Source organism: Phyllosticta citribraziliensis (assembly GCF_038025025.1).
Source record: "Phyllosticta citribraziliensis strain CPC 17464 chromosome Unknown J3D65scaffold_9, whole genome shotgun sequence".
NCBI lineage: Eukaryota > Fungi > Ascomycota > Dothideomycetes > Botryosphaeriales > Phyllostictaceae > Phyllosticta > Phyllosticta citribraziliensis.
The window spans coordinates 1,195,066-1,218,578 of NW_027117346.1; the positions used below are offsets into that span (position 1 = coordinate 1,195,066).

The 23,513-nt window shown below is 55.7% G+C and overlaps 9 protein-coding genes across 9 annotated transcripts; 4 read left to right on the plus strand and 5 right to left on the minus strand.

Annotated features, from left to right (window-relative positions):
- Window positions 1–861: 861 nt before the first annotated feature.
- J3D65DRAFT_647130 (ATP synthase regulation protein NCA2-domain-containing protein) lies at window positions 862–4,525 on the minus strand (the record flags this gene model as incomplete). Its single annotated transcript, XM_066802322.1, has 7 exons — window positions 862–1,187; window positions 1,292–1,497; window positions 2,261–2,479; window positions 2,532–2,657; window positions 2,717–3,571; window positions 3,630–4,433; window positions 4,509–4,525. 7 exons carry the CDS (start codon window positions 4,523–4,525, stop codon window positions 862–864), a joined length of 2,553 nt encoding a protein of 850 aa, XP_066653173.1.
- On the plus strand, window positions 4,466–5,424 carry J3D65DRAFT_474935 (uncharacterized protein). Its single transcript, XM_066796522.1, has one exon. It carries the CDS (start codon window positions 4,531–4,533, stop codon window positions 5,305–5,307), a length of 777 nt encoding a protein of 258 aa, XP_066653174.1. The 5' UTR covers window positions 4,466–4,530; the 3' UTR covers window positions 5,308–5,424.
- A 1,242-nt stretch (window positions 5,425–6,666) lies between these two features.
- Window positions 6,667–8,082, minus strand: J3D65DRAFT_556771 (rab-GTPase-TBC domain-containing protein; the record flags this gene model as incomplete). Its single annotated transcript, XM_066797277.1, has 1 exon — window positions 6,667–8,082. The coding sequence occupies one exon, from the start codon at window positions 8,080–8,082 to the stop codon at window positions 6,667–6,669; it is 1,416 nt and encodes a 471-aa protein (XP_066653175.1).
- A 488-nt stretch (window positions 8,083–8,570) lies between these two features.
- Window positions 8,571–9,693, plus strand: J3D65DRAFT_474908 (uncharacterized protein). The gene has a single exon (XM_066796521.1). It carries the CDS (start codon window positions 8,962–8,964, stop codon window positions 9,553–9,555), a length of 594 nt encoding a protein of 197 aa, XP_066653176.1. The 5' UTR covers window positions 8,571–8,961; the 3' UTR covers window positions 9,556–9,693.
- Window positions 9,694–12,781: 3,088 nt separating this feature from the next.
- Window positions 12,782–13,484, minus strand: J3D65DRAFT_669829 (ubiquitin-conjugating enzyme/RWD-like protein; the record flags this gene model as incomplete). The annotated part of the gene is made up of 3 exons (XM_066803233.1): window positions 12,782–13,102; window positions 13,223–13,342; window positions 13,452–13,484. The coding sequence occupies 3 exons, from the start codon at window positions 13,482–13,484 to the stop codon at window positions 12,782–12,784; spliced, it is 474 nt and encodes a 157-aa protein (XP_066653177.1).
- A 2,177-nt stretch (window positions 13,485–15,661) lies between these two features.
- J3D65DRAFT_475005 (profilin) lies at window positions 15,662–16,549 on the plus strand. The gene is made up of 5 exons (XM_066796523.1): window positions 15,662–15,714; window positions 15,783–15,798; window positions 15,862–15,946; window positions 16,068–16,220; window positions 16,279–16,549. Exons 1-5 carry the CDS (start codon window positions 15,702–15,704, stop codon window positions 16,411–16,413), a joined length of 402 nt encoding a protein of 133 aa, XP_066653178.1. The 5' UTR covers window positions 15,662–15,701; the 3' UTR covers window positions 16,414–16,549.
- Window positions 16,550–17,191: 642 nt separating this feature from the next.
- J3D65DRAFT_475103 (POT family-domain-containing protein) lies at window positions 17,192–20,223 on the minus strand. Its single transcript, XM_066796524.1, has 7 exons — window positions 19,755–20,223; window positions 19,338–19,694; window positions 18,990–19,289; window positions 18,803–18,943; window positions 18,328–18,753; window positions 17,733–18,199; window positions 17,192–17,644 (listed from the first exon to the last, which is right to left on the minus strand). The coding sequence occupies exons 1-7, from the start codon at window positions 19,756–19,758 to the stop codon at window positions 17,390–17,392; spliced, it is 1,950 nt and encodes a 649-aa protein (XP_066653179.1). The 5' UTR covers window positions 19,759–20,223; the 3' UTR covers window positions 17,192–17,389.
- Window positions 20,224–20,969: 746 nt separating this feature from the next.
- J3D65DRAFT_632567 (Alpha/Beta hydrolase protein) lies at window positions 20,970–22,598 on the minus strand. The gene is made up of 4 exons (XM_066801032.1): window positions 22,210–22,598; window positions 21,883–22,157; window positions 21,417–21,821; window positions 20,970–21,366 (listed from the first exon to the last, which is right to left on the minus strand). Exons 1-4 carry the CDS (start codon window positions 22,544–22,546, stop codon window positions 21,235–21,237), a joined length of 1,149 nt encoding a protein of 382 aa, XP_066653180.1. The 5' UTR covers window positions 22,547–22,598; the 3' UTR covers window positions 20,970–21,234.
- Window positions 22,385–23,404, plus strand: J3D65DRAFT_475458 (uncharacterized protein). Its single transcript, XM_066796526.1, has one exon. It carries the CDS (start codon window positions 22,711–22,713, stop codon window positions 23,257–23,259), a length of 549 nt encoding a protein of 182 aa, XP_066653181.1. The 5' UTR covers window positions 22,385–22,710; the 3' UTR covers window positions 23,260–23,404.
- Window positions 23,405–23,513: the final 109 nt, after the last annotated feature.

Below are 23,513 nucleotides of genomic sequence, written 5' to 3' on the forward strand. Positions count from 1 at the left end.
TTACTGATTATGTAGCGTTCACGTTATTTGCTCATTACATCGTCATTCATATTGCCTGCTACTCTTATCTGCTGCTGCTACGGTACTGCTCCTTCATTTACTCATCCATTGCCAGGTAACTTGGGTGCAAACCACCGCCAGTCGTCCGTCTGTCCACATCGCTCCGGCCCGTGTGTGTATGATTACGTACACCACGCCCACCCAACAAATGAGCAGAGGCACCACAACGACGCATAGTATCCGAAATGAAGACGACTGTTGAGCAAAAAGCGAAAAGCGATAGCACGACAAACGCATATGCGAGAGCAGCAGAGGGTAGCAGCAACAACAAACACAACAACACTTCAGAGACGAAAACTTCTCCCAAACCAATGCATGAATGTAGGCACAGACGAGAAGTGAAGAAAAGAGGAAGGAAAGAAAAAGGGGATTGGAAAGAAAAAGGCCGCCTGCTGTCCACCCATCCGTCCATCCACAGCATCGTCGTTCCATCTGGCCATCCAGCCCACCCCCACCGTGACACCCCTTCGCCCAGTCGTTTCTGGTCCACGGTCTGTTCACTCAGCCTGACCTTGTCGATGCCACCATTTCCACTGGACGACGGCGATGAATGGAATCACCTGCTCGCATGCGCATCCCTCGGCCCCCGTCCGATTCACTGCCCTCGAAGAAGTGGGCCCCGCCCGTCTGCCCGACTCCTGGTAGTAGTCTAGATTATACATGATCCATGATACATCTCATAGTAGTAGCGTCCGTCCATCCATTCATCCTTCGGCATCCAACGCTTTCTACACACATACGCACGGCGACGACTCGCAAGGAAAGAAAGGGAAAAGAGACATGGGGAAATAGAGCATATTCTTAGCAGCACTTGCCGGCCATGCCGGCGCCAGCACCACCTTGGTCACTGACGTTGACGCCCGTGTTCTGGGCCGGGGTCGATGTCTGCGCCGTGTCGATGATGCGCTTCTTGATGTCAGCGGCAAGGCTGTAAAACGCCTTGTCGACGTTAATGTTGCTCTTAGCGGACACTTCGAGGAACGGGATGCCCAGCTCATCGGCCAACGCCTGCCCTTGCTCCGTCGACACGGCCCGCTTCTCTTCCCAGTCGCACTTGTTGCCAATCAGAATCTTGTTGACGCCTTCTGTTGCGTGCTGCTCCACGTTCGAGAACCATGTCCTGATGTCTGCGAAAAGGGTGTCAGCATGATACGCAAGAAAAACGTCGCTCCGCAAGTGAGCGAAGAAGGAGTGAGAGGAGAAGCGGGAGGGAGGGGCAAGGGGGACGCACTGTTGAAGGAGCGCTCGTCGGTGACATCATACACCAGCAGGATACCCATGGCGCCGCGGTAATATGCCGTGGTAATGGTGCGGAAGCGCTCCTGCCCTGCCGTATCCCAGATCTGCAGCTTCACCCGCTTGCCGTCCAGCTCAATGGTCCGGATCTTGAAGTCGATGCCGATGGTGGTGATGAACGAGGGCGTGAACGAGTCTTCGCTGAAGCGCAGCAAGCAGCACGACTTGCCGACGCCCGAGTCGCCTATCAGCAGCAGTTTGATCTGGCAAAAGTCGCGGTGAGGTCAGCGAAGGCGAACGAACGGTGGGTTGCGGTAGCGGCGACGGAGAGGGCGGCGGGGCGGGGGCGGAACAAAGGGACAGGCTGCGGGGATGAGCTTACGAGGAAGTCATAGTTTCTCGTGCCCGACATGACTGCTGGGAGTAGAAAAGTGCGGCGAGGGTGATGGGCGTAAGTGTCGAGGCGGGCGGTTGAGGTGTGTCGTGGTTACGTGGGCCGAGCTCTGCCCGGGAGAGAGGGAGGGAGTGCGGTGACGAAGGAGGGAGAACGGCGGAAGCGAGGACTCGGAGTCGGAATCAGGGCAGGCTAGATCGCGGAAAAGTCGCCTGTAGTGTTGCGGTCGAGCGCAGTGTCTGGGGAGCAGAGGGTTGATGGTTGGGGGAGTCTTTGTCGAGACGTGGAGGTTATGTTGGCAGTTGATGCCGCAGCCAGTGCTCGACTCCTGGCACCGGGGAAGGAGCCAAGACTTGAGTTGACCGCCTGAGACTGAGACCCGTCACCTTCTCCACACACACCACCTGCACCCACCCACCTTGCTTGACCCGCCGCCTTTATTCTCACCGTCTCCTCTCCTCGTGAAGATTCTGCCGCTCTCGCGCTTCACCATGCTCCATTCACTATCTGGGTATTTTGCCTATCGAATGCTCCCTGTCCTCTCCTCACCACCACTTGGCATACGCCCACCGCATGCGCTTCAGCACCTTCCGCTGCTTTGCCACCCCGGTGCGAATATCCACCAGCGCGTCCGTCTCTTCGATAAAGTCATGAAAGATGCGTACGGGCAACACCTTTCCGGCAAGCTCCCGCAACACGTGGACTTCGCAAAGCAGCAATCCGTGGTCTTTGTAGAGGAGCTCGCCGAAGCTGTTCGGCTGCGCCGAGACAAGGATGCGGTCAATGTTCCTGGCCGCAATCGTCAGTGCGAGACAGTAGACAAAAGGACATGTTTTCCTACCTCATGACCCGCACGATTTGGCTCGACAGCTGAGTCTTTTCCCATCCGCGCCGATCACCAAAGGTGCTTTGCAGCCATCGCGTAACAGCGAAGCACACAAGCACTCCGGGCGTCAGGCCGATGAAGCTGTCCCTGTCAGTGCCCGAAATGGTACATGCTTCTCGGCGATGCGCTGCATGACTTACCCAAACAAAAGCTCCTGACTCTTGAGAATCGAGTCAATGCCGCTCATGGCCACCTCGACGTCGACCTTGGTCTTTTGGATCTGTATGAGCAACGCACGAATCAGGTTACCCGAAAGCGCGCCCACAATGGGCTTCTGCATATCTTTTTCATACGCCCTTAGCACTGGTGTCAAGTCGCCCTCTCTGACCCTGGCCCTAATGTCGATGATATCAGCTTCGGAAAGATTGCCCTTGTTGTCCGGGTTCTGCACGGCAAAGTCGACAACCATTCGTTCGAGGCTGGCGCGGTCGCCCTCGAGACTGCGCTTGCTCATGATGGAGACCTCGCTATCCTCGTCGTGACGGATTGTCCCGATGATGCGTTTCGTCGGCTCGAGCACCCAATTGTTGAAGAAGTCTATTGTTGTTCGGCCGAGGTCGCGGATCGAGTCGACAATCTCTGCCCTGTGGCCCATGATGATACGGTATATGGTGGTCGAGGAGATGAGAAGCGCCGTTGCCGGTAGCCAGTAGCGAACGAAGCCAGAAGGCCGTCCATGCTGCCTTGAGCGCGCCTGGAACTGAGTGGAATAGCTCGACAGATGATTGTCCAAGATACTCGTCAGCCGCTCTGCCACCACCGTCGGGTTCAGCGACAGCGCCGTCTGCCCGGTCGTTTCCAGCATCTGATAGTACTCGTCATTGTAGGTCTGGGAAGCCACTTCGCTGTCAAAATCGTCGACAGCGACATTGACCTTGCTGACTTCGCCAAGAACAATGTCCATGAGGGCGATGGACCGCGTGACGGCTCCCTTCCACTTGTGAAGACTCTGCTCGGCCGTGTTGACTGTAGGGGTGCGGAGTCCCTCGTGAGTGCTGCTGTCTTGTCAGCCAGCCCGTTATCATGGCCCCAGTACTTCATGAATCAACCCACCTGTGATTGCTCAAGCCCTCACCCAGCAGCACGCCCAACGCATTGGCATTGACGAGCTGCAGCTTCTTCAATGCCGATTGCTTCGCCCTGGCTTCGTTCCTCACTCTGGCCAACGGCGACAGCACCCTGCGCTGCAAATCCTCGACGTTTCTCTCACGCACCACTTCCTTGACCATGCCGTAAAACTCTGCCCAACCGTCCCCCAAGCCACCGCGGCTCACCACGTCGCCGTAGATGTCCTTGGTCCACGACCACAGCCGCACGGGCGACGTCTGCACCGAGTATAGTCCGGCGTGACGGTAGCTGCCCAGCACGTCGTCCCAGTACCAAATGTCGTCGGCCAGCGGCAGCGTCTGCTCGAGGATCGTGTTGAGGACGAGTCCATACGTATGCACCGCCGCCTTGCTCAGGAGCAGCCACTCGAGCTCGTGCTCATACGAGTCCTCAACATCGCCTTCATGCGCCGCCGCCGCGATTGTGGAGGGCGCAAAGTGTACTTCGCATGTTGGACACTGCTCCGCGATGCGGGCTTGTCCCAGCACGCCTCGGATCCGCTCAGCGCTCAGCAAGCGCTTCTTCTGCCCCACGCCCGCCGCTGAGAGGCTCTTGACGAGCGCCTGTAGGTGCGCGATGCGCGGCGTCGAGGGTTTGTATCCAGGGCCGTAAGGGTGCGAGAGGAGGTCTTGGGCGGCGGACGCTGCTGCAGATGCCCCGGCTGCGACAAAAGCAGCGCCAGTGGTATTCGTGGGGCTACTGGCGAGGAGCGGCAGACGGTCGATTTGACTGTCAATGCGGTTGATTTGGCTAAGGATTACAGAAGTCTGAGGTTAGCGGGACCTGCTCTGTGACGGTCGTTTGGCAGACCCTGGATCGACTCACTCTACCACGAAGGACATGATGAATGCTCCTTGTCGGCTCGCGACGTCAGTCCTTTTGTTCCTTCCGTCCAAGATGTAGCGTGTATGTGGTCTGTGGGCTGCGCAAGAGGTCCCGTATACGTCTTCTCGTCTCAGTCGTGTGGAGGCGCGTCGCGTCGCCTATGCGGGTCGTCTCGTCTCGTCTCGTCTCGTCTCGCGTCCTTTCGTGTCGTATGATTCGTTTCGTCGTGGTCGTGGTCGTACGTCATTCAGCCTTCCCAGGCAGCCCTTTGCTCTCTAGCAATCCAGCTCTTCCGCTCGTGCCTCTGCAGCAGGTTCTTGCGTCCAATGAGTGCGCGCTTGTAGTATTCGAACCCCAGCCCAAGCCCGATGCAACACGCGCAACGCAGGAGGCGCCTACTCGAGCAGGCGCATGTGTGGAGGATGTATGTACGGGGGGGACGAATGCGGAAGCGCGGACGACGGATGGCCCAGACAGCCAAAAGCAAAAGCAAATAAAAGCAGACGGTCGGATCGAGGCGAGGTTGTACGACTTTAGAGGACGAACGAAGAAGAGGCAGAAGACAATGTTGTTTGTATGCCCGGTGGGCCTGGGTCCCACGCCACGACGACGTACGCACGCCCCTCCAAGCTCGCTCGATACAGCACAATGCGACGCTATGTGCTGCGACACTCACCGTCGAGCTCACCAGCAAAAGCCCCGTCTGCTAAGCCTACAGGTGGGTGCTCTTAACGCTTCTTGCCTGAGCACTTGTAAAGCTTCAGTGCGAGCGGTGGTATGCTTGTTTGCTGTGGTGTAAATGAGCTGTTCTGCAGGCCCCACCGCTAGTTTGCTCTCCTTCGTTCAAGTTTAAGCTTCCCTTTCCTTCCCTGCAGCTGGTTGGCTGTCGAGCGACAAAGCCGTGGACAATAAGACGTCGTGCATGCGGTTTGTTTGTGAGCTGAATCGAGGGAGTGGTGAGCAGCACAACTAAGGACAGGCACGACAGAAGGCTGATTGCCTAGACAAGGCGGTGGAGGAGGTATGTGGGCAGATGGAGGTGGGGCGGCCCGCTGCCCGACCGCTTGCGGCGGCGGTCAACGCTGGAAGCCTGTGTGACGTAAGACTGCATGCCTTGCATATGCTAGGCATGTCTAATTTGATGGTGCGGGGGACCTTGCATAAGGAGCATTTGTACCTACGTTCTCTGCTCCTATGCAGGAGTGAGCAAATAGGCCAAGGGGGAAAGTGTAATGGTGCTGCTCACTTGTTCAAGGTGAAGAGCAAGAGGAAACGTAGAGATCATATATTGGAGTTCGTAAAGACAGTCGTGTTACACATTTGGATGGCCAGTTATACAACTGGCTGATCATGCTCCATCATCATTTCTTGGTCTGGATACCCGTCCAAAGTTCATGGTTAGCAAGGCCCAGAGCATAAACACCTAATAAACCAAAGCGCATCCAAAGATGGTGTGCAGATCGCACTTGATTCGTTCTCATGCCGTCTTTTCTTGTTTCCTTTGCTGTCTGCTTTCTAGCCTGCCACCTCTTTTCCTTTCGCGAAGAAGAAATGACCAGGAACACCGAGGTAACTAAACACAAGTACAGAATGTGATGCGCGTGAGGAAGAGAGGGAAAATGTGTAAATCCTCAAGTACCAAGATCCAGTAGACTTGTGTAGGATGTCGACGTGGTGAAAGAAGTAAGTAGGGCAAAGAGAGAACGGCCGTTTTTCGATGATAGTTGAGCAAATGTCGACATGCCAACATGATGTTAAGCAGAGGTGCGTGTAAACAAGAAGACCGTGTAAAGAGAAGTGACGGAGCAAAGACGAGAAGCAAGGAAATGTGAGAAAATGATGTCGCAAGAAATGCCACTAACAACCAGTGCAAGCGCGTTTGAATGAAGAAGATTGATCGTCATATGTGAGTGTGGTGGAGGCGTTCGTCGAGAAAGGATGGCACGGGGGATAGAAACAATTCTCCCCGAGTCCAACCGCAGTGGTCAAAGTAGATAGGGCGGCCCGGCAAGTCTGAAAGATCCAAGAAAATAAAAAATAAACAGTAGCCAACCGAGCAGCGCCGTGCTGCAGCAGCCAGAAGTCTGGTATCCAAAAAGCAAGCTTCCCGCCATCGAACGCCGCCATTAACGCCGTTGCCAAATAAACTTCGCCAACTCTACTGTTGCACTTGATCTGTCCGAGCTCTCTTCTTGCCCTTCAGCTTTTTGGACGCTACCCTTCGTACCGTCGCTGCTGTTTTGGGCCTGCTGAAGATGCTCATGGATTCCGTTTCTTTCGGGGGCGGAGGTCTGCCCCAAGCACCGCTGATGCGCACCATGTCCTTTTGGTGAGCCTTGCGACGCTCTATCCTTCGGTTGTCAATCGTGTTTTGCGAAACGTGGCCGAAGCCGTTGCGACGCCGGAAACAGGCCTCCATGAGGGTGTTGGGGTCAATGAGACGGCGGGGGATTGTTTGAATGATTTGAAAGATTTCCATGGGGTCGTGGATGGCGCGGATTTCAGCTTCGCCCATCTTAAGGACGGCGAGAGCGATGCGGAATAGGGTCTTGGAGCCTTCGTAAAAGAACGAGTCCCAGACGCGGAGAACAGTTTCAATTGGAAAGTTGCCGACGAAGAGCGACATGAACCAGGAGGTCATGGCGAGAGAGACGGTGGGCAGGCGCGCGGCGCCGGTCGAAATGTTGGGCTCCATGTCCTTTGTGTCGTCAATCTTGTTCCAGATTGCAGGCATGGACTCGCGGATGCATTGCATCAGGACGCCAATGTCGATGTTGGCTTCCAACACACGGCCGTGAGTACCAGGAAGGTGGATGCTGGTAATGATGTCTAGCAGGATGAACGCCTTTTCCTCGTCTTCGTCCAGGAATACAAGAAGCAGGCCGGCAAGGAAATTGAGCGACTGGCAGTATCCAATTCCAGGATTGTGCACAGCAAAAGCCTGGAGCACTCGGCGCAGCGCGCGCAAAATGGGCGTCTCACACTCTGGCGTGAGCTCCGTTGCACGCGTGTCAAGCAAATGGGCGGCATTCATTGACGCGCGCGACTCGGGCCTGAACCTGACGTTGTCGGGAAAGGTACGATTGAGATCCCGCTCAATGTGCTCCTGGTCCTGCTCGCTGAGCTTGCCGTCACCCACCTGCTCGATCAAGTCCCAGTAAAGGCCCGGATTTTGCTCCAGCCGTGCAGGCCCGCCGCCGTACCAAAACCATGCCTGCCCACGCCATTCGGGTGGAATGCCCTTGCGGATATACCTCTTCATCTTCTCCGACCGGGGAGGGAAGCGCGTGGGTTGCTCCGTCGGCAAGCCATTGGACTTCATGAGGAGCTGCCACTTTTTGCGGCGGCGCTCGACGTATTCCGTGTATGGCTTGTTCCAAGCGTCGTACTGGTCGACGGTAATGTACTGGGTTGCCTTTTTGAATCCATAACGATCGCGCGGGATCGACGAAGAGTCCTTCAAGCGGGCGTAGGCTCGTTCTGGCCGTGGTTGAGTGACGGGACGTGGTTTGGGCGGGGGGATTGGTGCGGCGGATTTGGCCGATGTTGTGGATGAGGGGGGCTCTATCTTCATTGCTTCTTCCTGAGCAGCCATGATCTTGGAGGTTCGGGAGATGCGAGAGGGCGTGACGTAAGGAATGTCGTTGTCAGGGGGGAGTTCCGGCCCTAAGGCGGAATCTCGTACAGCGTTGGTGGAATGCCTTCGCACCCTTGGCGGGGTTTGATGTTCTTCGGGACCAGGGTAAGTGGGAACCTGAGACGAATACCCCTCGTCAGATCCGTCGGGGATTTCCTCAGCGGGGAGATCGTCCGTGAAACCCTGCTCGTACATGTCGATGGCATCTTCCACAGTCATGCCTTGTTCAGACTCGGCATCACTGTGCTCGAGGTCGGTGTGATCGGATGCTTGGCGCTCAGGGTCGGGGTGGGTGGTGGTGGTGGTGTTGGCGGAAACGCTTCGGGACGAGACGATGCTGCTGCGAGTGGTTCCAACGGCGCCGGACGATGCGATGGTGAAGCCTGAACGGTAGCTGGAGCGAAAGTCGGCGAGGGCTGGACGGACGGGGGGTTCCCGACGAAGCATGGAGACGTAGCTGTCACGGACGGGCGTCGAGGCAGTCGTCTTGTCCCATCGGTGGGCGGCGGCAGACTGGCGCTCGCCGAACTTGACCAGATTGGGAATCGAGGCCGAGGTCCTCAGCTGGCGATGGGGCTTGATGAGGGTGTGAGACGAGGCTCGCGGACGGGGGAGCGGGCGGGCAAGGTCATGGGCGACGACGTCGTCTTGGTCTTGGGGCGAGAAGGGCGCCGGGGAACCAAAGGGCGAGGGATGCACACTTGGGCCAGGGGAGGTGTCGTCGGTATATGGGCGCGAGGCGATGCTAGTGGCGCGGGAGCGGCCGGCGGAGGTCGAGATGGGTGAGGACGGGGGTTCGACGGAGCGGGGGATACGATGAGTTTCGCGGATAGGGGACCCCAGGCAAGGCGCGGCCGGGGATTGGGCGCGCTGCCGAAGTCGTTGGGAGGACTGTTTGCGGAGCGGGAGGTGCGGGAGGGGAGCGGCAAATGCCAAGGGGCGGTCGACCATGGAAATGGACTCGCGAGACTCGTTGGACGAGATGGACTCGGGCGGCGTATCGATTATTCCCAAGGGCGGGCCAACTGGAGCGTCGATGGGATGCATCCCCAGGCCGTTCAACAGGCGTGGGGAGTGCGGCGCGCTCGTAGGTGTCGATCTCCCGGAGCGGACGACGTCGACGTGCTGCAGAGCGTCGGGACGCCTCTTGGGCTGATGGTGGTGGTGGTGATTGTGGTGATTGTGGTGGTGAAGGATGCTGTGCAGGGCATCGTGGACCGGGTGAAGGTCGACCTGGGGGCCCATGGTAGGCGCGAGACGTGGGCGAGGGCCAGGCGGAGCATTCCCTGCGACGGATTCGGCTTCAGGCCAGGTTCAGGTTCAGGTTCGGATTCAGGTTCAGTGCAGCGCAGTCGGGTCAGGTCAGGTCCAGTCCAGGTCGTCGACTCCAGGATACCGCTGGCGGCTTGACAAAGGCGAGTCGCCAGTAGTTAACGCATTGAAGGAGCAAGCGCTAACAGGAGCCGGAGATTCACTTTGTGGCGCTCGAGCGTCGAGATGAGGAGCAGAGGACCGGGAGCAGCCCTAGCCTTGGGGCCCTCCTGATGCCACGATGTCCGCCGCGCTGACGGCCTGGTCCTGGCAATAAGAGAAGAAAAGTCGTGAAAAGTCAAAAGCTCTGAGCGTCGTGAGAACCTGGGGACTCTGCTGCAGACTGTGCTGGGGCACCAACAGCGCGTCACGTACATGGCACTTTGTTCTACACATGCACTGCACCGTACTGTAGGTAGGCGCTGTCAGTTGGACGCAAGAGGATGGCAGATCTTCCCACCAGCGGCGGGCCGCGCGAGACACGGAATCCCCCTGCAGATGGATCGGCTTGGCGGCCCATGTGTTTTTTTTTTTTTTTTTTTTCTGCCAGTCGTACCGAGAGCATGCACCTCTTCCAAAGAGACGGCTGCGCCGGGTGTGGAGTCGACTGCTCGCGCTTCGCTCAGTTGAAACATACGAGCCCGAAGCTTGAGTTTTGGCTTTGTTGTGGGCGGCGCCTACACCACCAGTCGCCGTATGTATGTTACGTTGCGCCTCTGAAATTGCAGAAATGCATCGTTCCATCGCTCTCATTGGTCCAGTTTCCAAAATTTCAACGGGCAGATTACATTTCACCCGAGCTCCGAATTACTAACCCCAATCCCCAACACCGCCGCACGCGCACCAAACAAGCCACTTCAAACCTACCAACCTTGGCCGTGGTCAACCACGCATAAACAACAAATTCAACACAACAACGGCAGTGTCCACGCTTTCGTCCCCGCCGCCGCAAGTCGTCTCAGCGCTCGCTTCCCATGGCCGAAAGAATCCACCTCCCACGCGCTCAACAGGTCGTTTAATGTCCGCCCTGTCCTTGCTTCCGACGAGCCCGTCGGCATCGTTCCACCACAGCGTGGCCCGCGTCCTCTCACAGCAAACGTCAGCGGCTTTCCTTCCACCCTGCCAAACACAAGACACGAGGAGCACGTCTCAGCCAAGAACCCAAAACCTCATGTGCCGAGCATTCCACATGCAATCAACAACATTACATCATCGTCGCCATCATCGCTCGTTGCTCGTTGCTAGAAAAAGATCAGGAAAAGCTTGCCTTGCCGATCATCTCCCGCCTTGTACTCCCAGCCAATCCGCCGCATCCATGGCCAGTCGTGTTCTGCCCATCGCCTTCTCCAAAAGGCCGAGCAGTAGTCGTGCGTAGGGCGACGGACGGGAACCTCCCGTCCGCAGCTCGCTCGCTGATGAATCGCTTGCTCGCTGGTTGCCTGACCACCTTTGGCGGATCCATGACTGACTCTGACTACTGGCAGGAAGTGACGGGAGTGACTGGCGACAGCGTCCAAATTTCGCATCCATGGCGTTTGTCCGCGGACCTCGCAAGGCTGTCATCGATGAACCACTGAGGCGGAATCACAGCTCACGGGCCGTTGCTACATTGACTACGCCTACACGCATCCACTACAGTACTCCTCAAGTCTGAATAAAAAAAAAGAAAGCACTTGCCCAGAGCATGTCATTGACCACGCTTCCCACTCCCCCGACAACCGCACCTGCAAGCAATTTCGGCGAGCAGGGAGATCAACAAGCAGATGAGCGCCGAGCTTGCCGCCCCTGCTTGCATACCGTGCGCGCACAGCGAATGTCAACGGGGAAATCTCGAAGCCGCGTTAGAAAAGGATTGACATGTTCTAGAAGGCTATCGACAGAAACTTTTTTCTTCTTGCTTTTTGATGAGATTGTCATCTCTTTAAAAGTTTTCCCCGCATACCCGGTTACGAGCGGACGGACTTGACCGTAGACATGGCTGCTCTGCTCTTACAAAACATTTGCTCTTACGCGAGTCGCCTATGATGTTGTGTAGGGTGTCTACAGGACTGGGCACCAGCGATGTCTGTTGTGAGCGCACGGTTCGACCAGGGGCATTGCTGCTGTTGCTTGCGGTTGAATAGGAGGCCGATGGCCATGACAACGCGGCTAACAAAGCGAATAATAATGGATGCAGTTGCACACGCATGCCAACCCTGATACCTGTCTGATGCGACAATGCGAGATCCATGGCCTTGTTGGAAGCAGAGGGACTGTCGTTGGAAAAAGCATAAAGAGGTTAGATGGAATGAGAAGAAAACAAGCTCGCAGGATATAAAAAGAAGCAGAAAAGCATGACGGTTACTACCGTCTTACAAACTTCTGCTTACAAGTCTGTTGATCATACTTCCCGAATGCTGCAAGCCCTCGTGAGTCCAAGAAAGCAGCATGCTTCCGAGTCGCCACGAAATTCAATATGAACGAGGCAGCTTTACTATCAGCACCTGCTTCTCCACAACCAAATCCGCCAAATCCCACCGCCAATAGAGAGAGACTCTTGATCAAAGCAACGTCTCGCCCCTTTCCTTTTCACCCCTGTCTACCATTTCATGAACATCATCAGCTGCATAATTGGTCCCATGCTGCCACGACTCATCACTAACTGCTCTTCCCTCCTCCCCTTACTCCTATACAGCTTGGCCACGTAGTCCACGACGCTTTCGAAATTACTGCATTTGCCCCCCTTTTCTTTCTCCTCGCTTTTCATCTCCGCAGCAATGAGTCTGCAACAGTTTGAAGCGGAACTGTTCTCAATTTTTTGTCTTTCCTACTGAAGACGTACTCGTAGCAGGTGCTTGGATTTCTTGCAAGGAAGCGAGGTAGACTGTTATGTAGACCAAGAAAAAGTGGAAGGCAGACATGATGGGTGACAAAATAATGTATCTATCCATCAATCAATCAACTCCGTCCTCAATTGTCTGTCTGTCTATACACTGTCCTAGAATTGTTTGCCCCGATGTTCGTTTGTTCCATAGTTCGAAGATGGCCGACTGTCCGTCTGCCATCTACTGCCACTCCTTCCGTGCGGTCTTTCCAGTTCAGGTTCTCGAACACAGCTACATCCTGTGTTCTGTGGCACAGTTTCCTAGCACATGCCTCACTGCCTTGCCAGACAGCATCGAGCTGCTTTCTGGCTTCTATGCTCGCTCGACTCGCCAACAACGCACATGCAATCTCGCCCAAATCCGGACTGGCCTCTTCCAACAACGCGGCATAGCCGCGCTTCGGGAGCCACAGACAGCCCAAGCCCGCACATCCTCTCCCATCCATCTCGCACTCGGCAGGCCTACTTCCTCTGCGCATACCGCTTGACCCACTCCTTGGCCGTCTTCTCAAACTCCTTCTTGTCGCGCTTGTAGACGTCCGCGATGGCGGCCTCGACGGGGTCGCTGACGTCGGGCTCGATCAGCAGGTTGTACACCATGTCGAGCACGGCGCTCAGCTTGTTGGGCGGCTTCCACGAGTCCGGCCGCAGCATGCCCAGGCACATGAGCCCCTTGTCGTCGTTGGACACGTTGGGGTGGTAGATCTTGGTGTGGAACGAGAGCGTCGGCGGCTTGAAGGGGTACTCCTTTGGGAGAGTGATGACGAGCTTGAATTGGCCGCCCTGAGTTTGCGTGCACTGTTAGAATGCTTCCGAGTAGTGGTTTGAGCGCTGCTGGTGCCGCTGACTGCTGGGAGCGAGGGAGTTTATGACGTGGGGGCCTTGGGACCGAGGGAAACATACCGCGTACGCTGATTGCTCTGGTCCGTCAATCAACACCTCCCATATGTGCAGGTTGGCACCCCCGTCGCCGAGCGTGACCTTCATGCCCGCGGGCGGCGCGTTGGTGACTTCAGCCAGCTCCTGTCTACGAGTCAGCCGTCACTGTTGCCGCCAAAAAGACAAGCGCGAAAGACGCGCAGAAATCTCGTCGGGGAGTCTTCCAGACGCAGATGTATCGCGTGAGACGTACCTTGCTGATGCGGCGCTGCGCTCCGGATGCCATGGTGGGCAACGACAGGTAGCAGCGGGTGGATTTTTGGCTACGGGCTGGGTTCCTGCTGGGCGTCGGCGGCAGAGATATCAACGATTTGCGGCGGCAGAGATGAGGCGGGCGAGAAGTGAGGTTAGAGAGTGTGTGGATAAGTGGAACGCGAGTCGGTTTTGGCTGGTCGCTGGAACCGGTGGTGGACACCGCCTTGGGATGGCTGGCTTGTCCGAGCGCAGTGGTGACAAATGTTGACAAACGATAGGAGAGGCAGCTGGTGATGACGGGCAGCCTGAGCTCGCTGACAGATGGACGCTCCTGGTGGCGAATCGAAGAAGCAGGCTGGCTGGTATTTTTCGGAGAGGTGAACGGAAATAGTCGTGGTGCAAAACAATCTACACGTACAGCGGAGACATCACGGTGGTGGGGTAACTATGCACATGCATGCAGGCGAGAGGTACGGAACAGCTGCTATTTTAGCTTCCTGGACAAGCCATCTGTCTCCTTGGATACCATAAATGCAGACTGGCGCCAAATGTACAACAAAGACGCTGGCGATGGATTCAACTGCCATCTTCAGCTCTTCCATTGAGCATTTTCACAATTCCCGGCTTCGATAACCACTGCGATAAGGTGCGGCCCCACCTGATTCGAGTCATCTGGGCGACATCATGCCTGTTTAAACGTGTCATGCGAGACATCCACCTTGGATATATGTACCTTAGCTTTCATGTCGACGTCACAGACATTCGACGTTTCCCTGGCATTTGTCAAAAGCACCTCCTCTTTGGTCCAATACACCCTCATCCGTCTCAAAGGACGTGCGCAATCGGCCATGTCCCCTTAGCAACTCAGGACTTCTCCTTTTCAACCAGGACACGACAGCAGAACTGAAACCAGCATCACCGCACAGAGGAATCCGACAACAAAATGGTCGATCTGCCGAAGCCGCTGAGTCACCCTCTATCCGTAGCCTTTGAGTATTCTGATCGACGTTCTGGAAAAGGAGGATCGCCCTTCGCTAAATCTGTTCGGGGATGAAGACGCTGTGAACGCTTTTCAGTCCCGAGTCCCGTTCACCAAGTAAACATAAGCGACGGCCTTTCTTCGAGGGACATGTCAGTAGTTTCATGACTACAGCTGTTGTTTCAGTAGCTGTTATAAGTGTATAGACAGACGTGTCTTCACCAGTGGCGCAATATCGAAAAGAAGTGCGTCTGTTGAAGCTGCTGCCGTTGACCGCACTCTTGTTTTCCAAAGAACTGTCCCATCTGGTGAGCTACATCCGCTGGAATGTGCTGGCGAGACTTTGGCATTCCAGGAGAAGTCTCACGGGTGCAAGTCTTTCACCAATGCACAGACTAGACAAGTGGTCACTCCAATAGGCGAGTTGATCTAGGAGTAGACGTCCGTCTTTCCAGATGATCATCACGGTCCACACGTGCGGGATCAGCCTTTCCCGCCGTGCGTGGCATGCGCCCCTGGATGTGTTTGTCCTGGTGTGCAGCGCTCCGCAAGTCATCCTTGCCATGGCGGCATTCCTTTTTTTGGGGTCAACCTGGCAGCGTCGCAGGAACACGTGTGGCACCGTGTCTCTGTCTGGGCTCTGCAGATGCGACGATATGCCCAACCAGAGACGTTGGAGGAACTTTCGTGATAAGCGCGCGAAGCGATGGCATGGTGGTCTCGTGAGCTGGATGCTGCCGTGGTACGTCTTGGTCAGGACCAGGCCCTGATGACGCCTTGTTCAAAGCGGTCGTCCGGTCCCCGCCTGTTCGCATCGCGCAAGCTGCGGGATGGTTCAGATGCTGGCTGGCTTGCAGATAGGCTGTGTTTTGTTGTGGAATGAGGCCAGCATGCATGGTAAACGGAGATGCAGACCAGGTGAGTAGAACGGACGGCGCGCTGTGGCCACAGTAATCGAAAAGAGAACGAACATGTTCAGGAGAGGGGATGTGGAAGGTGTTAGGTAGAGATGTCGGACTGAGGTCAGGGCGATCCCAGGCGGTCAGCGAAGTCCCGACTGGCAGCCGGACCGGGAGGCGTGAGACTGAGAGGAGGGGCACTGCGCTGGTAAGCACTGGAGGCCCCCACTCGACCACTCAACTCGCCAACATCGAAACCCTATTCCTTCTCCTGCTCTTCCATTCACTCTTCACCAGTACATAGCTCCGACACCTACCCTCGACTCCTCGTCTCCTCAACAACCACCAACCCACCTCATCTCCTCTCACAATGTCTTGGCAAGGTACGTTGCTCCTTCTGCCTGCCCCTCTTCGCGCCACTGGAGCTTTCATCAACTGACGCCCCCTCCAGCATACGTTGACACGAGGTACTGCTCGCCCGCCTGATCCAGAGTCGACTGGACCCGCGCATGCTGACTATCGCACCACAGCCTCGTCGGCACCGGCAACCTTGACAAGGCCGCCATCTTCAACGCCGAGGGCAACAGCGTCTGGGCTGCATCGGCCGGCTTCACCGTACGTCCATCGCATCCCTTATGCGGCATCCACGAGCCCACCAGGCGCAGAACTGGGTCGCGGACTCGGGCACAAGAAGAGGCCAAGGCAATGAAGCACGTGGGCTGACGTAGCATATCAGGTTGCCCCCAATGAGATGCAGGAGATTGTGAACGCGTACAAGGACAAGGGCGATGCCAACGGCATCAAGCAGGTCCAGAGCACTGGTCTGCACGTTGCCGGCGAGCGGTTCGTTGTGCTCAAGGCTGACGAGCGGAGTCTGTACGGAAAGAAGGTGCGGCGCAACATCCCCTTTGTCGAGCCAAGTATGCTAACACGGCCGCGAAATCTAGGGCAAGGAGGGTCTCGTCATTGTCAAGACTACCCAGGCCATTCTCGTCACCCACTACCCCGAGACTGTGCAGCCCGGCGCTGCCGCCAACACGGTCGAGCAGCTGGCCGACTACCTCATCAGCGTTGGATACTAAGGGCGCTGGGAGGAGCATAGCGGAGGTCGACGCCGTCGCGCGCACAACCAGCAAGCGACCGAGAGCGGCCAAAGACGGCGATTCTCGACGGAAATGAGTGCGCTGTTGATGTTGTAAACAATTTAACTGGCATTACCCACCCCCTTCCTGGCGAGAGGGCTCAGGTTCCAAGTTCGGTTCGGTTCCGACTTTTATAGAGAAGCGCAAGCAGAAAGCGACGGAGCAGAAGCAGTCGCCCGGCCGGTCGATTGGGTCATTGGTGGGTGTTGGACGTTCTACTACCGGCAATGAATGGATTCCCCCCAAAACTTTTTTGCTCCCATCCTTCCTCGACATGAGCGCCTGACCATCGACAAGCTTTCACAAGTAGCGCTGCCAAGGGCACTGCAGACAAGCCTTTTGGCCTAGACACACTCCACGAGCAAAGCACTCCCTGTAGCATCGCTGAACATACACAGCCACGGACGGGCCGACCCTCATTAGTTGGTCCGTTCCCTTTCAGTCCACCACGATTGGCAAGGCCACTTTCTTGCCATTTGCTCGTCAGGAGTAATCTCGCCCGCTTCTTCCGCAAATTCATCCTCTCTTCTATCACCACTCAATAGACGTGGATGCACCATGGAATGAAAATTCGTAGATATATGTTAGTAGTGGAAGTGGTGATTTTTGAATGTCTACGGAGCTTTGATCAGTCTGGTCGCTGCACATTGGGTGTCAGAAGAAATGATATCTCCTGGTACTGCTTTTCATCCAGCGAGCATCCATCCACTACCAAATTTGCAGTTAGGGAGCTGTCTTTCGCTGCGGACGCTCGACCTAGAGAGTATCACTTCTTTCGGAACGCCTTATGACTGGCCTCTCACTCGCGAAATCACAAGATGCGCCCCGCTCCACAAGATTGAAGGGTCATTCCTCGTCTTCGAACCGACCGCCCGATTCAACACTCCTTCGACTACATACGGTTCATCACAGACATCTAAATATTTTCTGGCACTGGCGTCTCAGTCCCACTCGTATTCCTACCGCTGTCCTCTGCTCCTGCCTTCTTCTCTTCAACAGCGGTGTCCCGTGCTGGGATGTCTTGAGATGCTTCTTCATCGTTCAAGGTGTCTTCGTCTTCGTCGGTCGTCATGAACGCCTCGCCGTCCAAGTGCTTGTATCTGAACCAGAAGATGCCCGTCTGCACGAAAAGGGCAATGGCCGGGCCGGCCCAGACCCAGATGAGGTAGGGCTATCAAGAAAATATGTCAGTACATGCCTCTCTCGTATTGCGCTATTCGGTTTAGGACAGCAGGAAAGAAGGAGAAGAGGGGACTCACATCCTTAATAACAGGGCTCAGAATCTCGCCGAGGGCGCTCGACAGCGCCGTGGTGAACAAGAAGAGCGACACGACTAGCGCACGCATGCTCTTGGGGCTGCGCGCGTACGCCAGCTCGTACGCCGTCACATTGCAAAAACACTCCGACAGGGCGCCCAGCGAGTAGACGGGCACCTGCCACCAGATGCGAATTGGGCTGACCTTGCCGTCGGACACGCACGACGTAGCCTGGTAGCCGCAGGGGTTGGTCTCGTAGACGCGGTACTGCACGATGGTGCCGATGACACCCGACAGACACGCAATGCAGAAGCCGAAGGTGATGCGCTTGATGGGACCGAAGGCGATCTTGTTGCGGCGAAGGAAGGGATAGACAACCATATTCAAAATTGGGACCGCGACAATGATCGTGATGGGGTTGAAGTTGGAGAGCAGGTCGTTGGGTGCGCCTTTGCTGAGCATAGTTGAGCCTGTGGCGTGCGTTAGCTTTCTACTCCTGCGTGCGCAATCCTGAGGATTAAACGGGAATGAATTCCAGCCAGTGCAGGGAAATTAGGTGCTTTCGAACGTGCTTCAGACATAGTAGAGCTCAGCGTACCTTGGTTATTCGCAACACTGCCAATGCCATTGTCGTTGAGGTTGTAAATGGGGAAGTAGAGGAAGATCTTGCACGCGTCAAGCATGCGCGAGACATCATCGACGAATTTGTCGGACCAGCGAATGGGCTTGCCGCCAAACGTTGTGATGCCTTTTTCGGCGAGCTTGGAGGGCATAGCTGCGGCCCAGTAATCCTTCTTCCAGAACTTGAAGCCGTTTTCCTTGACAACGACGCTGCACACTTGGACGAATTTTGTCAACTCGGATCCGCTTGGAGGCACCTTGACCAGCCGCTTGTACATGAACGCAAGCAGCAATGGGAGGAGCATGAAGAGGATGGTGGGAAGGAGGAAGGCGAGCCAATATCCAACGTCCTTTTCCGCATATGTTGTTGCAAGGGCGAAGAAGGCTCCGACGTTGATGAGGGCTAGTAAAGTCAGCACTTGTCCGACTTGAGCTCGTGATCTTGGTCGTACCATAGAAGACCAGCATGATCTGGTTGACCGTGGCTTCGGGATCAACAATGACCTTCTCGCCCGAGTCCAGAACCCTCGTGTAAGGCTTCTGGGCCGTGTACTGATCCAATATCAAAGGAGCAACGTTTGGTTTGAAAATACCTAGTTCGGTTAGATGGAATTTAAGAGGGAAATACCAGATGCTCACCTGCGCCCAACGCAAGCACTAACAGACTGACGATAAAGGGTGCCAGTCCCTTATACGCTTGCAAAACACTCGGCAGCGCACCAAATATCATGATGATGTGGGAGACGAAACAAATGACAACTCCGATGGCAATTGTCTTGAATCTTCCGTACTTGACGTCGGCAAGCCACGCTCCTCCGATGGGAACGACGTAGGCCAGGAAGCTGAAGAGCAACACAAAAGCGTTGGCAAATTGGAGCCCTTTGCCCAGGGCGCCCGCAGTCTGTTCAGAGCCCTTCTTGATGGCACCTGCTCCGTTTCCTGGTGCATGTCAGTTTAACTCGACGTTCTAGACGTTTAGGAACAGACCTCCTTTCGGTAACGGATATTCCAAAAAGTTGGTAAACACCGTTTTGGCACCGTAGAATGAAGCCCGCTCTGCAAACTCGACTAAACACAGCAGCCAGCATACCATAGGAATGGAGCCGGGAACTTTTCGTAGGGTGAGCTGTTCCTCGGGGGTCGGATTTGGCAGTCCATCATGACTGCTAGGGGGCACAGAAACGGCGTCGACGGTGCCTCGAAACTTCTTGTCCAAAGATGTTGCTCTATCGCTTGAGCCGTCACTAATTCCAGCGAGCGTCTCGGCCGTGTGTCCCTGGGCGACTGCGGCAGGTACTTGGGTAGACAAGATGTCGGCCGTCACCGAGTCTGATGTAGCGCCCGCTGTATTCTGGTTAGCAAAAGCCTCTGTATCAAGAGTATATCAAGAGTGGGCGAGCGTACACATGCTGGGTCGATTTACGCCGATTTCGAAGCTGCGTGCAAAGAAGGAGGACCTGGGCGCGCTCTCCTTCACGAAACGGCCATACTCTACTTATATGAACAAGATACATCCATATCATGGTGACTTGGGCCTTGACTTAAGACACAGTCGACGGACCGAATTCCTCTCTGGTCGAAGCAGCGGCGCAACGCGGCCCCATGCACACCATCCACGCGGCCGATAGTCGTCGACCGCGCCAACTCCCCGCATGGCGACTTGGTCTACTTTGCCGCAAACTAAACCGATGATTAGCGACTGTGATCACCGCCATAGTGGAGAGCGTCGGGACTAGATCTCGAAATGCAAAATGACCGGGGGGTTCTTCGTCATGCTCCCTATCTGAGATAACAATCGTCTTTGCAGGCGCAATCAGAAGAGCCGTTTCGGAGAACCACGCCCCGAGTCGAGAATACTCTCTGCACTTCAAACCGATTCGATATTGCCGGAGGTCGAGTTGTCGAGGTCCGCTAGGTCTGCAACGCTTCGCGGCGCCTTACGTCGGATCCGGCAGGTGTCGCCAAAAAGCGGATGGCGTGATAATGCTATTTTGTTTCGCGAACATGGCGAATGGCGAAAACTCGAACAAATGCGCGGCTCTTTCGAAATACTTCAATCATATGACAGCATCTTTCTCCGCCGACCCCGGCACCACTGAGCGCGAGATGTGTAATGCCAACTCTTTGTGTGGCATCTAGATGAACGGCGACTGCCGATGCGGCCAGCGAATTTCAAGATGGATGTCCAGAAGATCGGCATTCTCTCCATGATGGTTTGAATTGGAGCGAATCATAGTGGAGATGAAGATCCAGAGATAGGAAAAGTAGCCTGATGAAGGCAGCGATAGCCGCGAAGAAGCGTGTTTGCGCTGGCTGGCGAGGCCCTGAGCACGACACGATCAGCATTGTGCACAGCAGATTCGGTTCCAAGCCAAAGGTTTGACGATGATGAGAGTTCTCGAAGAGCAGGGTTTGTTGTTGTCTGCACAGAGGCTGATGCGAAGGCGGATGCGGCTTGAGTGACTTGCTGACTCAAAGAACCCTGCTACATGTACACGCTGACGCGCTTCGCCGCTTCCTCTCCGACCTCACTCAACCATCTCGACACATAGTCCGCACAAGCTTTGACTCTGTTTCCATCATTCACTTGCGACGGATATCCAGACAAGAAAGAGATTCCGTTGCAAATGGGAGAGAAGGCTCGATGAATGAACAGCTCACTAGACCGCAGAATTGGCCGTACTCCGGATCTTCTTAGGCTCATATTCCGTTCTGACCATTTCGCACACGTCGCTTCCCAGGACCCAGCCTCGCTGCAGGCCTCCAAGCTGGCCGGCCACATATTGGGCGCTCGATATCGCTAGAAAGAAATGGACCGCTCCATCGTACAGGAACAGCGAAAACAGCCTTCAGCAAGCACAAAGGACCTTCGAAAGCTCAGGAATCATTGCCGCTTGATCGGATATTTTGCTCCACAGGCTTCTATGTTCAAAATGTTTGCAATCAGCGAATCGCTGTACCACAAATGCGCGCCATTGATGGGAGCAGGTCCTGGATCGGCCTTCGCATTGCAATGCTGATGGCGTCGTCAGTCGAACTCATGCAATGTCAACCTCTCAAACTCACCTCCGGGTCAACGCCCTCACACCGAAAGGTCGTCTCCGGTCCGTTGGTCCTATCGTGGCTCTGCCAGTATTCAATTCCATGATGCCGGTAGCCCAGTACCTTTGGCGGAATCTGGGGAACGCCGTCGTTGGCATGTGTCACGCGGAAGTGGCGTTCAGGCGAGATCATGGCGTCGGCATAGTGTGCGAATGCAGGATTGCCGTTGCGCGGCTCACCGTACGTATAGACCGTCGGATTCAGACCAAGGCCCTTCAACGACACGGCTGCTATGGCAGCAATGGCACCGCCAAGCGAGTGGCCTGTCACGACTAGCGATGCCGATGGATTGCAGTATTCCTCGTTGTGTAGGGTTTGGATTATGTCTTGGGCGACCGAGGCGTAGGCTTCGGAAAAGCCTTTGTGGACCTGAGAACAAGCATTGATGAGTCCACCACTTGTTCCATTTTCCCTTTTGAGGATATCTCACCTTGCAGGGGGTACAGTCTGTTCCTGGCGCGTCAAGAGGTACCAGTTGCCATGAGATGTCAGTATCCAAATCTCTGACGCTCTCAGTCCCCCGAAAGGCCAGCACAACTTCGTTTGCGCTTGGCCAGCGATACAAGTAGGCCTGCGTATCCGTCCGGGGGTCGTCGAAGTATTTGAGTATTCGCGAGCCAAACGGGGGACTTTCACAGTCTACCGCGTAAGAAGCAGCGGAGAATTGGTTGTACTGCACAATCTTGTCGTACACATTGGGCGAGACTGGGCCAGAGTCAGCAGCGCCATTCCACGTAGCGCGTCGCGATGCGCTTACCAGCTATTGGCGCGTGAGCTCTTGCGCCTTGAAATCCATCAGCGCCTGAAGCATTGGAGCTGTAGAGGACGCTTTGCGCCGCGAGATTTGGAGATGTTGCGATGCCGAAAATGGGCTGCTGTGGTGAGTTGAGAAGATCCATGGTGATGGACTGGTCGGCGATTCCCCTCGCTTCTGCGGAATTTGTTTCTCTCAAATCCAATCGTCTTCCCCCAAGCCGACTTGAGCTGTTGCCTCGACAGGCTCTCTGCAGTAGAGGCGGGGTTCTGCGGCCGAGACAGGTGGGAGTGGGATCAAGGTTGACACTCCCTAGTCGCTGTTCCGTGCCGCCAGTCATCCTCCGCTGCTAGTCTCAGGAACGAACGCTTTTCATCTGTCTTCTCTGGAGCCGAGGTTCATGATTTTTTGATCTTGACCCCAGCCCAAATCGCCTCCAAAACATCTCCGCGAGACGCGTCAATCGCATTCTGAATCTATCGTCCAAGCGACACGACCACCACAATGCGACCTTTTTTGCTCCTTGTCTTCATCCTCACCGTCTTCTTCAACTACGCCTCCGCCGACAACACCTTGCCCAGCGTCTCCTTCACCCGAATTCTTAAAGGCGTCAGCAACATCCAAGACGGCACAGTCGACCTCACACACAACACTGGCTATGTGATTTCTGGGCCATTGGGCGTCGCGCCCGCACTTCAAGTCCATTCGACCGCCGTCAAACTTCACAAGCGCCTCAAGTCGACATCCGACCTTTTGCGAGCCTTTCCCACAGCCACCTTCTCGCCGCCGCAGTCACTTCAGGTGGCGCTCAAGATGCTCTCGCTGCAGGTCGCGGTGCGCAAGAGCCTCAAGACGACGGCGGCCAAGGCCGACGCCTTTGGCGAGCTGAGCCCCATTGTGCAGGCCACGCTGCTGCAATTGAGACACGATACGGCGGTTTTTGGGCAAGAGCTGGTGCCGCGCTTGGGGCGCTTCGAGCGTCTCCTTGCGCCTGCACTGATCAAGATGATTGATGGCTACTTCAAAGACGCATTGGCAGCCTTTGGGGGATGAGGTGGAGAGCGTCATTACGGACGTATGTCTGGTTACTCTCCCCCTTCTGCAAGGACGGCATGGAAGAATTGGCTCGGCGTCCTGTAGGCAGTTGTCTGCGATCCAATCACGGCTCAGATTGAGCTGTCAACCCTCGTTGCCTGTCCACATTCTTCGACGTCGCTCACCGAGTTCTTCCTTTTCCGAAGCCAAAAAGACCTGGCTGGGACAGTACCTCTTCCCCGCGCTCCATTGAGGCCGAGGCACTGGTCCGA

What these genes read in the sequence shown, in the direction of transcription:
- J3D65DRAFT_475005 (XM_066796523.1), top strand. An exon ending in CTGCATCGGCCGGCTTCACC is followed by an intron (nt 15,947 to 16,067) that starts GTACGTCCATCG and finishes GTAGCATATCAG; the next exon opens with GTTGCCCCCAATGAGATGCA. An exon ending in GGAGTCTGTACGGAAAGAAG is followed by an intron (nt 16,221 to 16,278) that starts GTGCGGCGCAAC and finishes CGCGAAATCTAG; the next exon opens with GGCAAGGAGGGTCTCGTCAT.
- J3D65DRAFT_474908 (XM_066796521.1), top strand. Translation starts at nt 8,962, where the DNA reads ATGAGTTTCGCGGATAGGGGACCCCAGGCAAGGCGCGGCCGGGGATTG.
- J3D65DRAFT_474935 (XM_066796522.1), top strand. Translation starts at nt 4,531, where the DNA reads ATGCTCCTTGTCGGCTCGCGACGTCAGTCCTTTTGTTCCTTCCGTCCA.
- J3D65DRAFT_632567 (XM_066801032.1), bottom strand. Translation starts at nt 22,546, where the DNA reads ATGACTGGCGGCACGGAACAGCGACTAGGGAGTGTCAACCTTGATCCC. An exon ending in AGCTCACGCGCCAATAGCTG is followed by an intron (nt 22,158 to 22,209) that starts GTAAGCGCATCG and finishes ACTCTGGCCCAG; the next exon opens with TCTCGCCCAATGTGTACGAC. An exon ending in GTGAGGGCGTTGACCCGGAG is followed by an intron (nt 21,367 to 21,416) that starts GTGAGTTTGAGA and finishes CGACGCCATCAG; the next exon opens with CATTGCAATGCGAAGGCCGA.
- J3D65DRAFT_475458 (XM_066796526.1), top strand. Translation starts at nt 22,711, where the DNA reads ATGCGACCTTTTTTGCTCCTTGTCTTCATCCTCACCGTCTTCTTCAAC.
- J3D65DRAFT_475103 (XM_066796524.1), bottom strand. An exon ending in GATCATGCTGGTCTTCTATG is followed by an intron (nt 18,754 to 18,802) that starts GTACGACCAAGA and finishes TGACTTTACTAG; the next exon opens with CCCTCATCAACGTCGGAGCC. An exon ending in TGAGCCCTGTTATTAAGGAT is followed by an intron (nt 17,645 to 17,732) that starts GTGAGTCCCCTC and finishes TTTTCTTGATAG; the next exon opens with CCCTACCTCATCTGGGTCTG.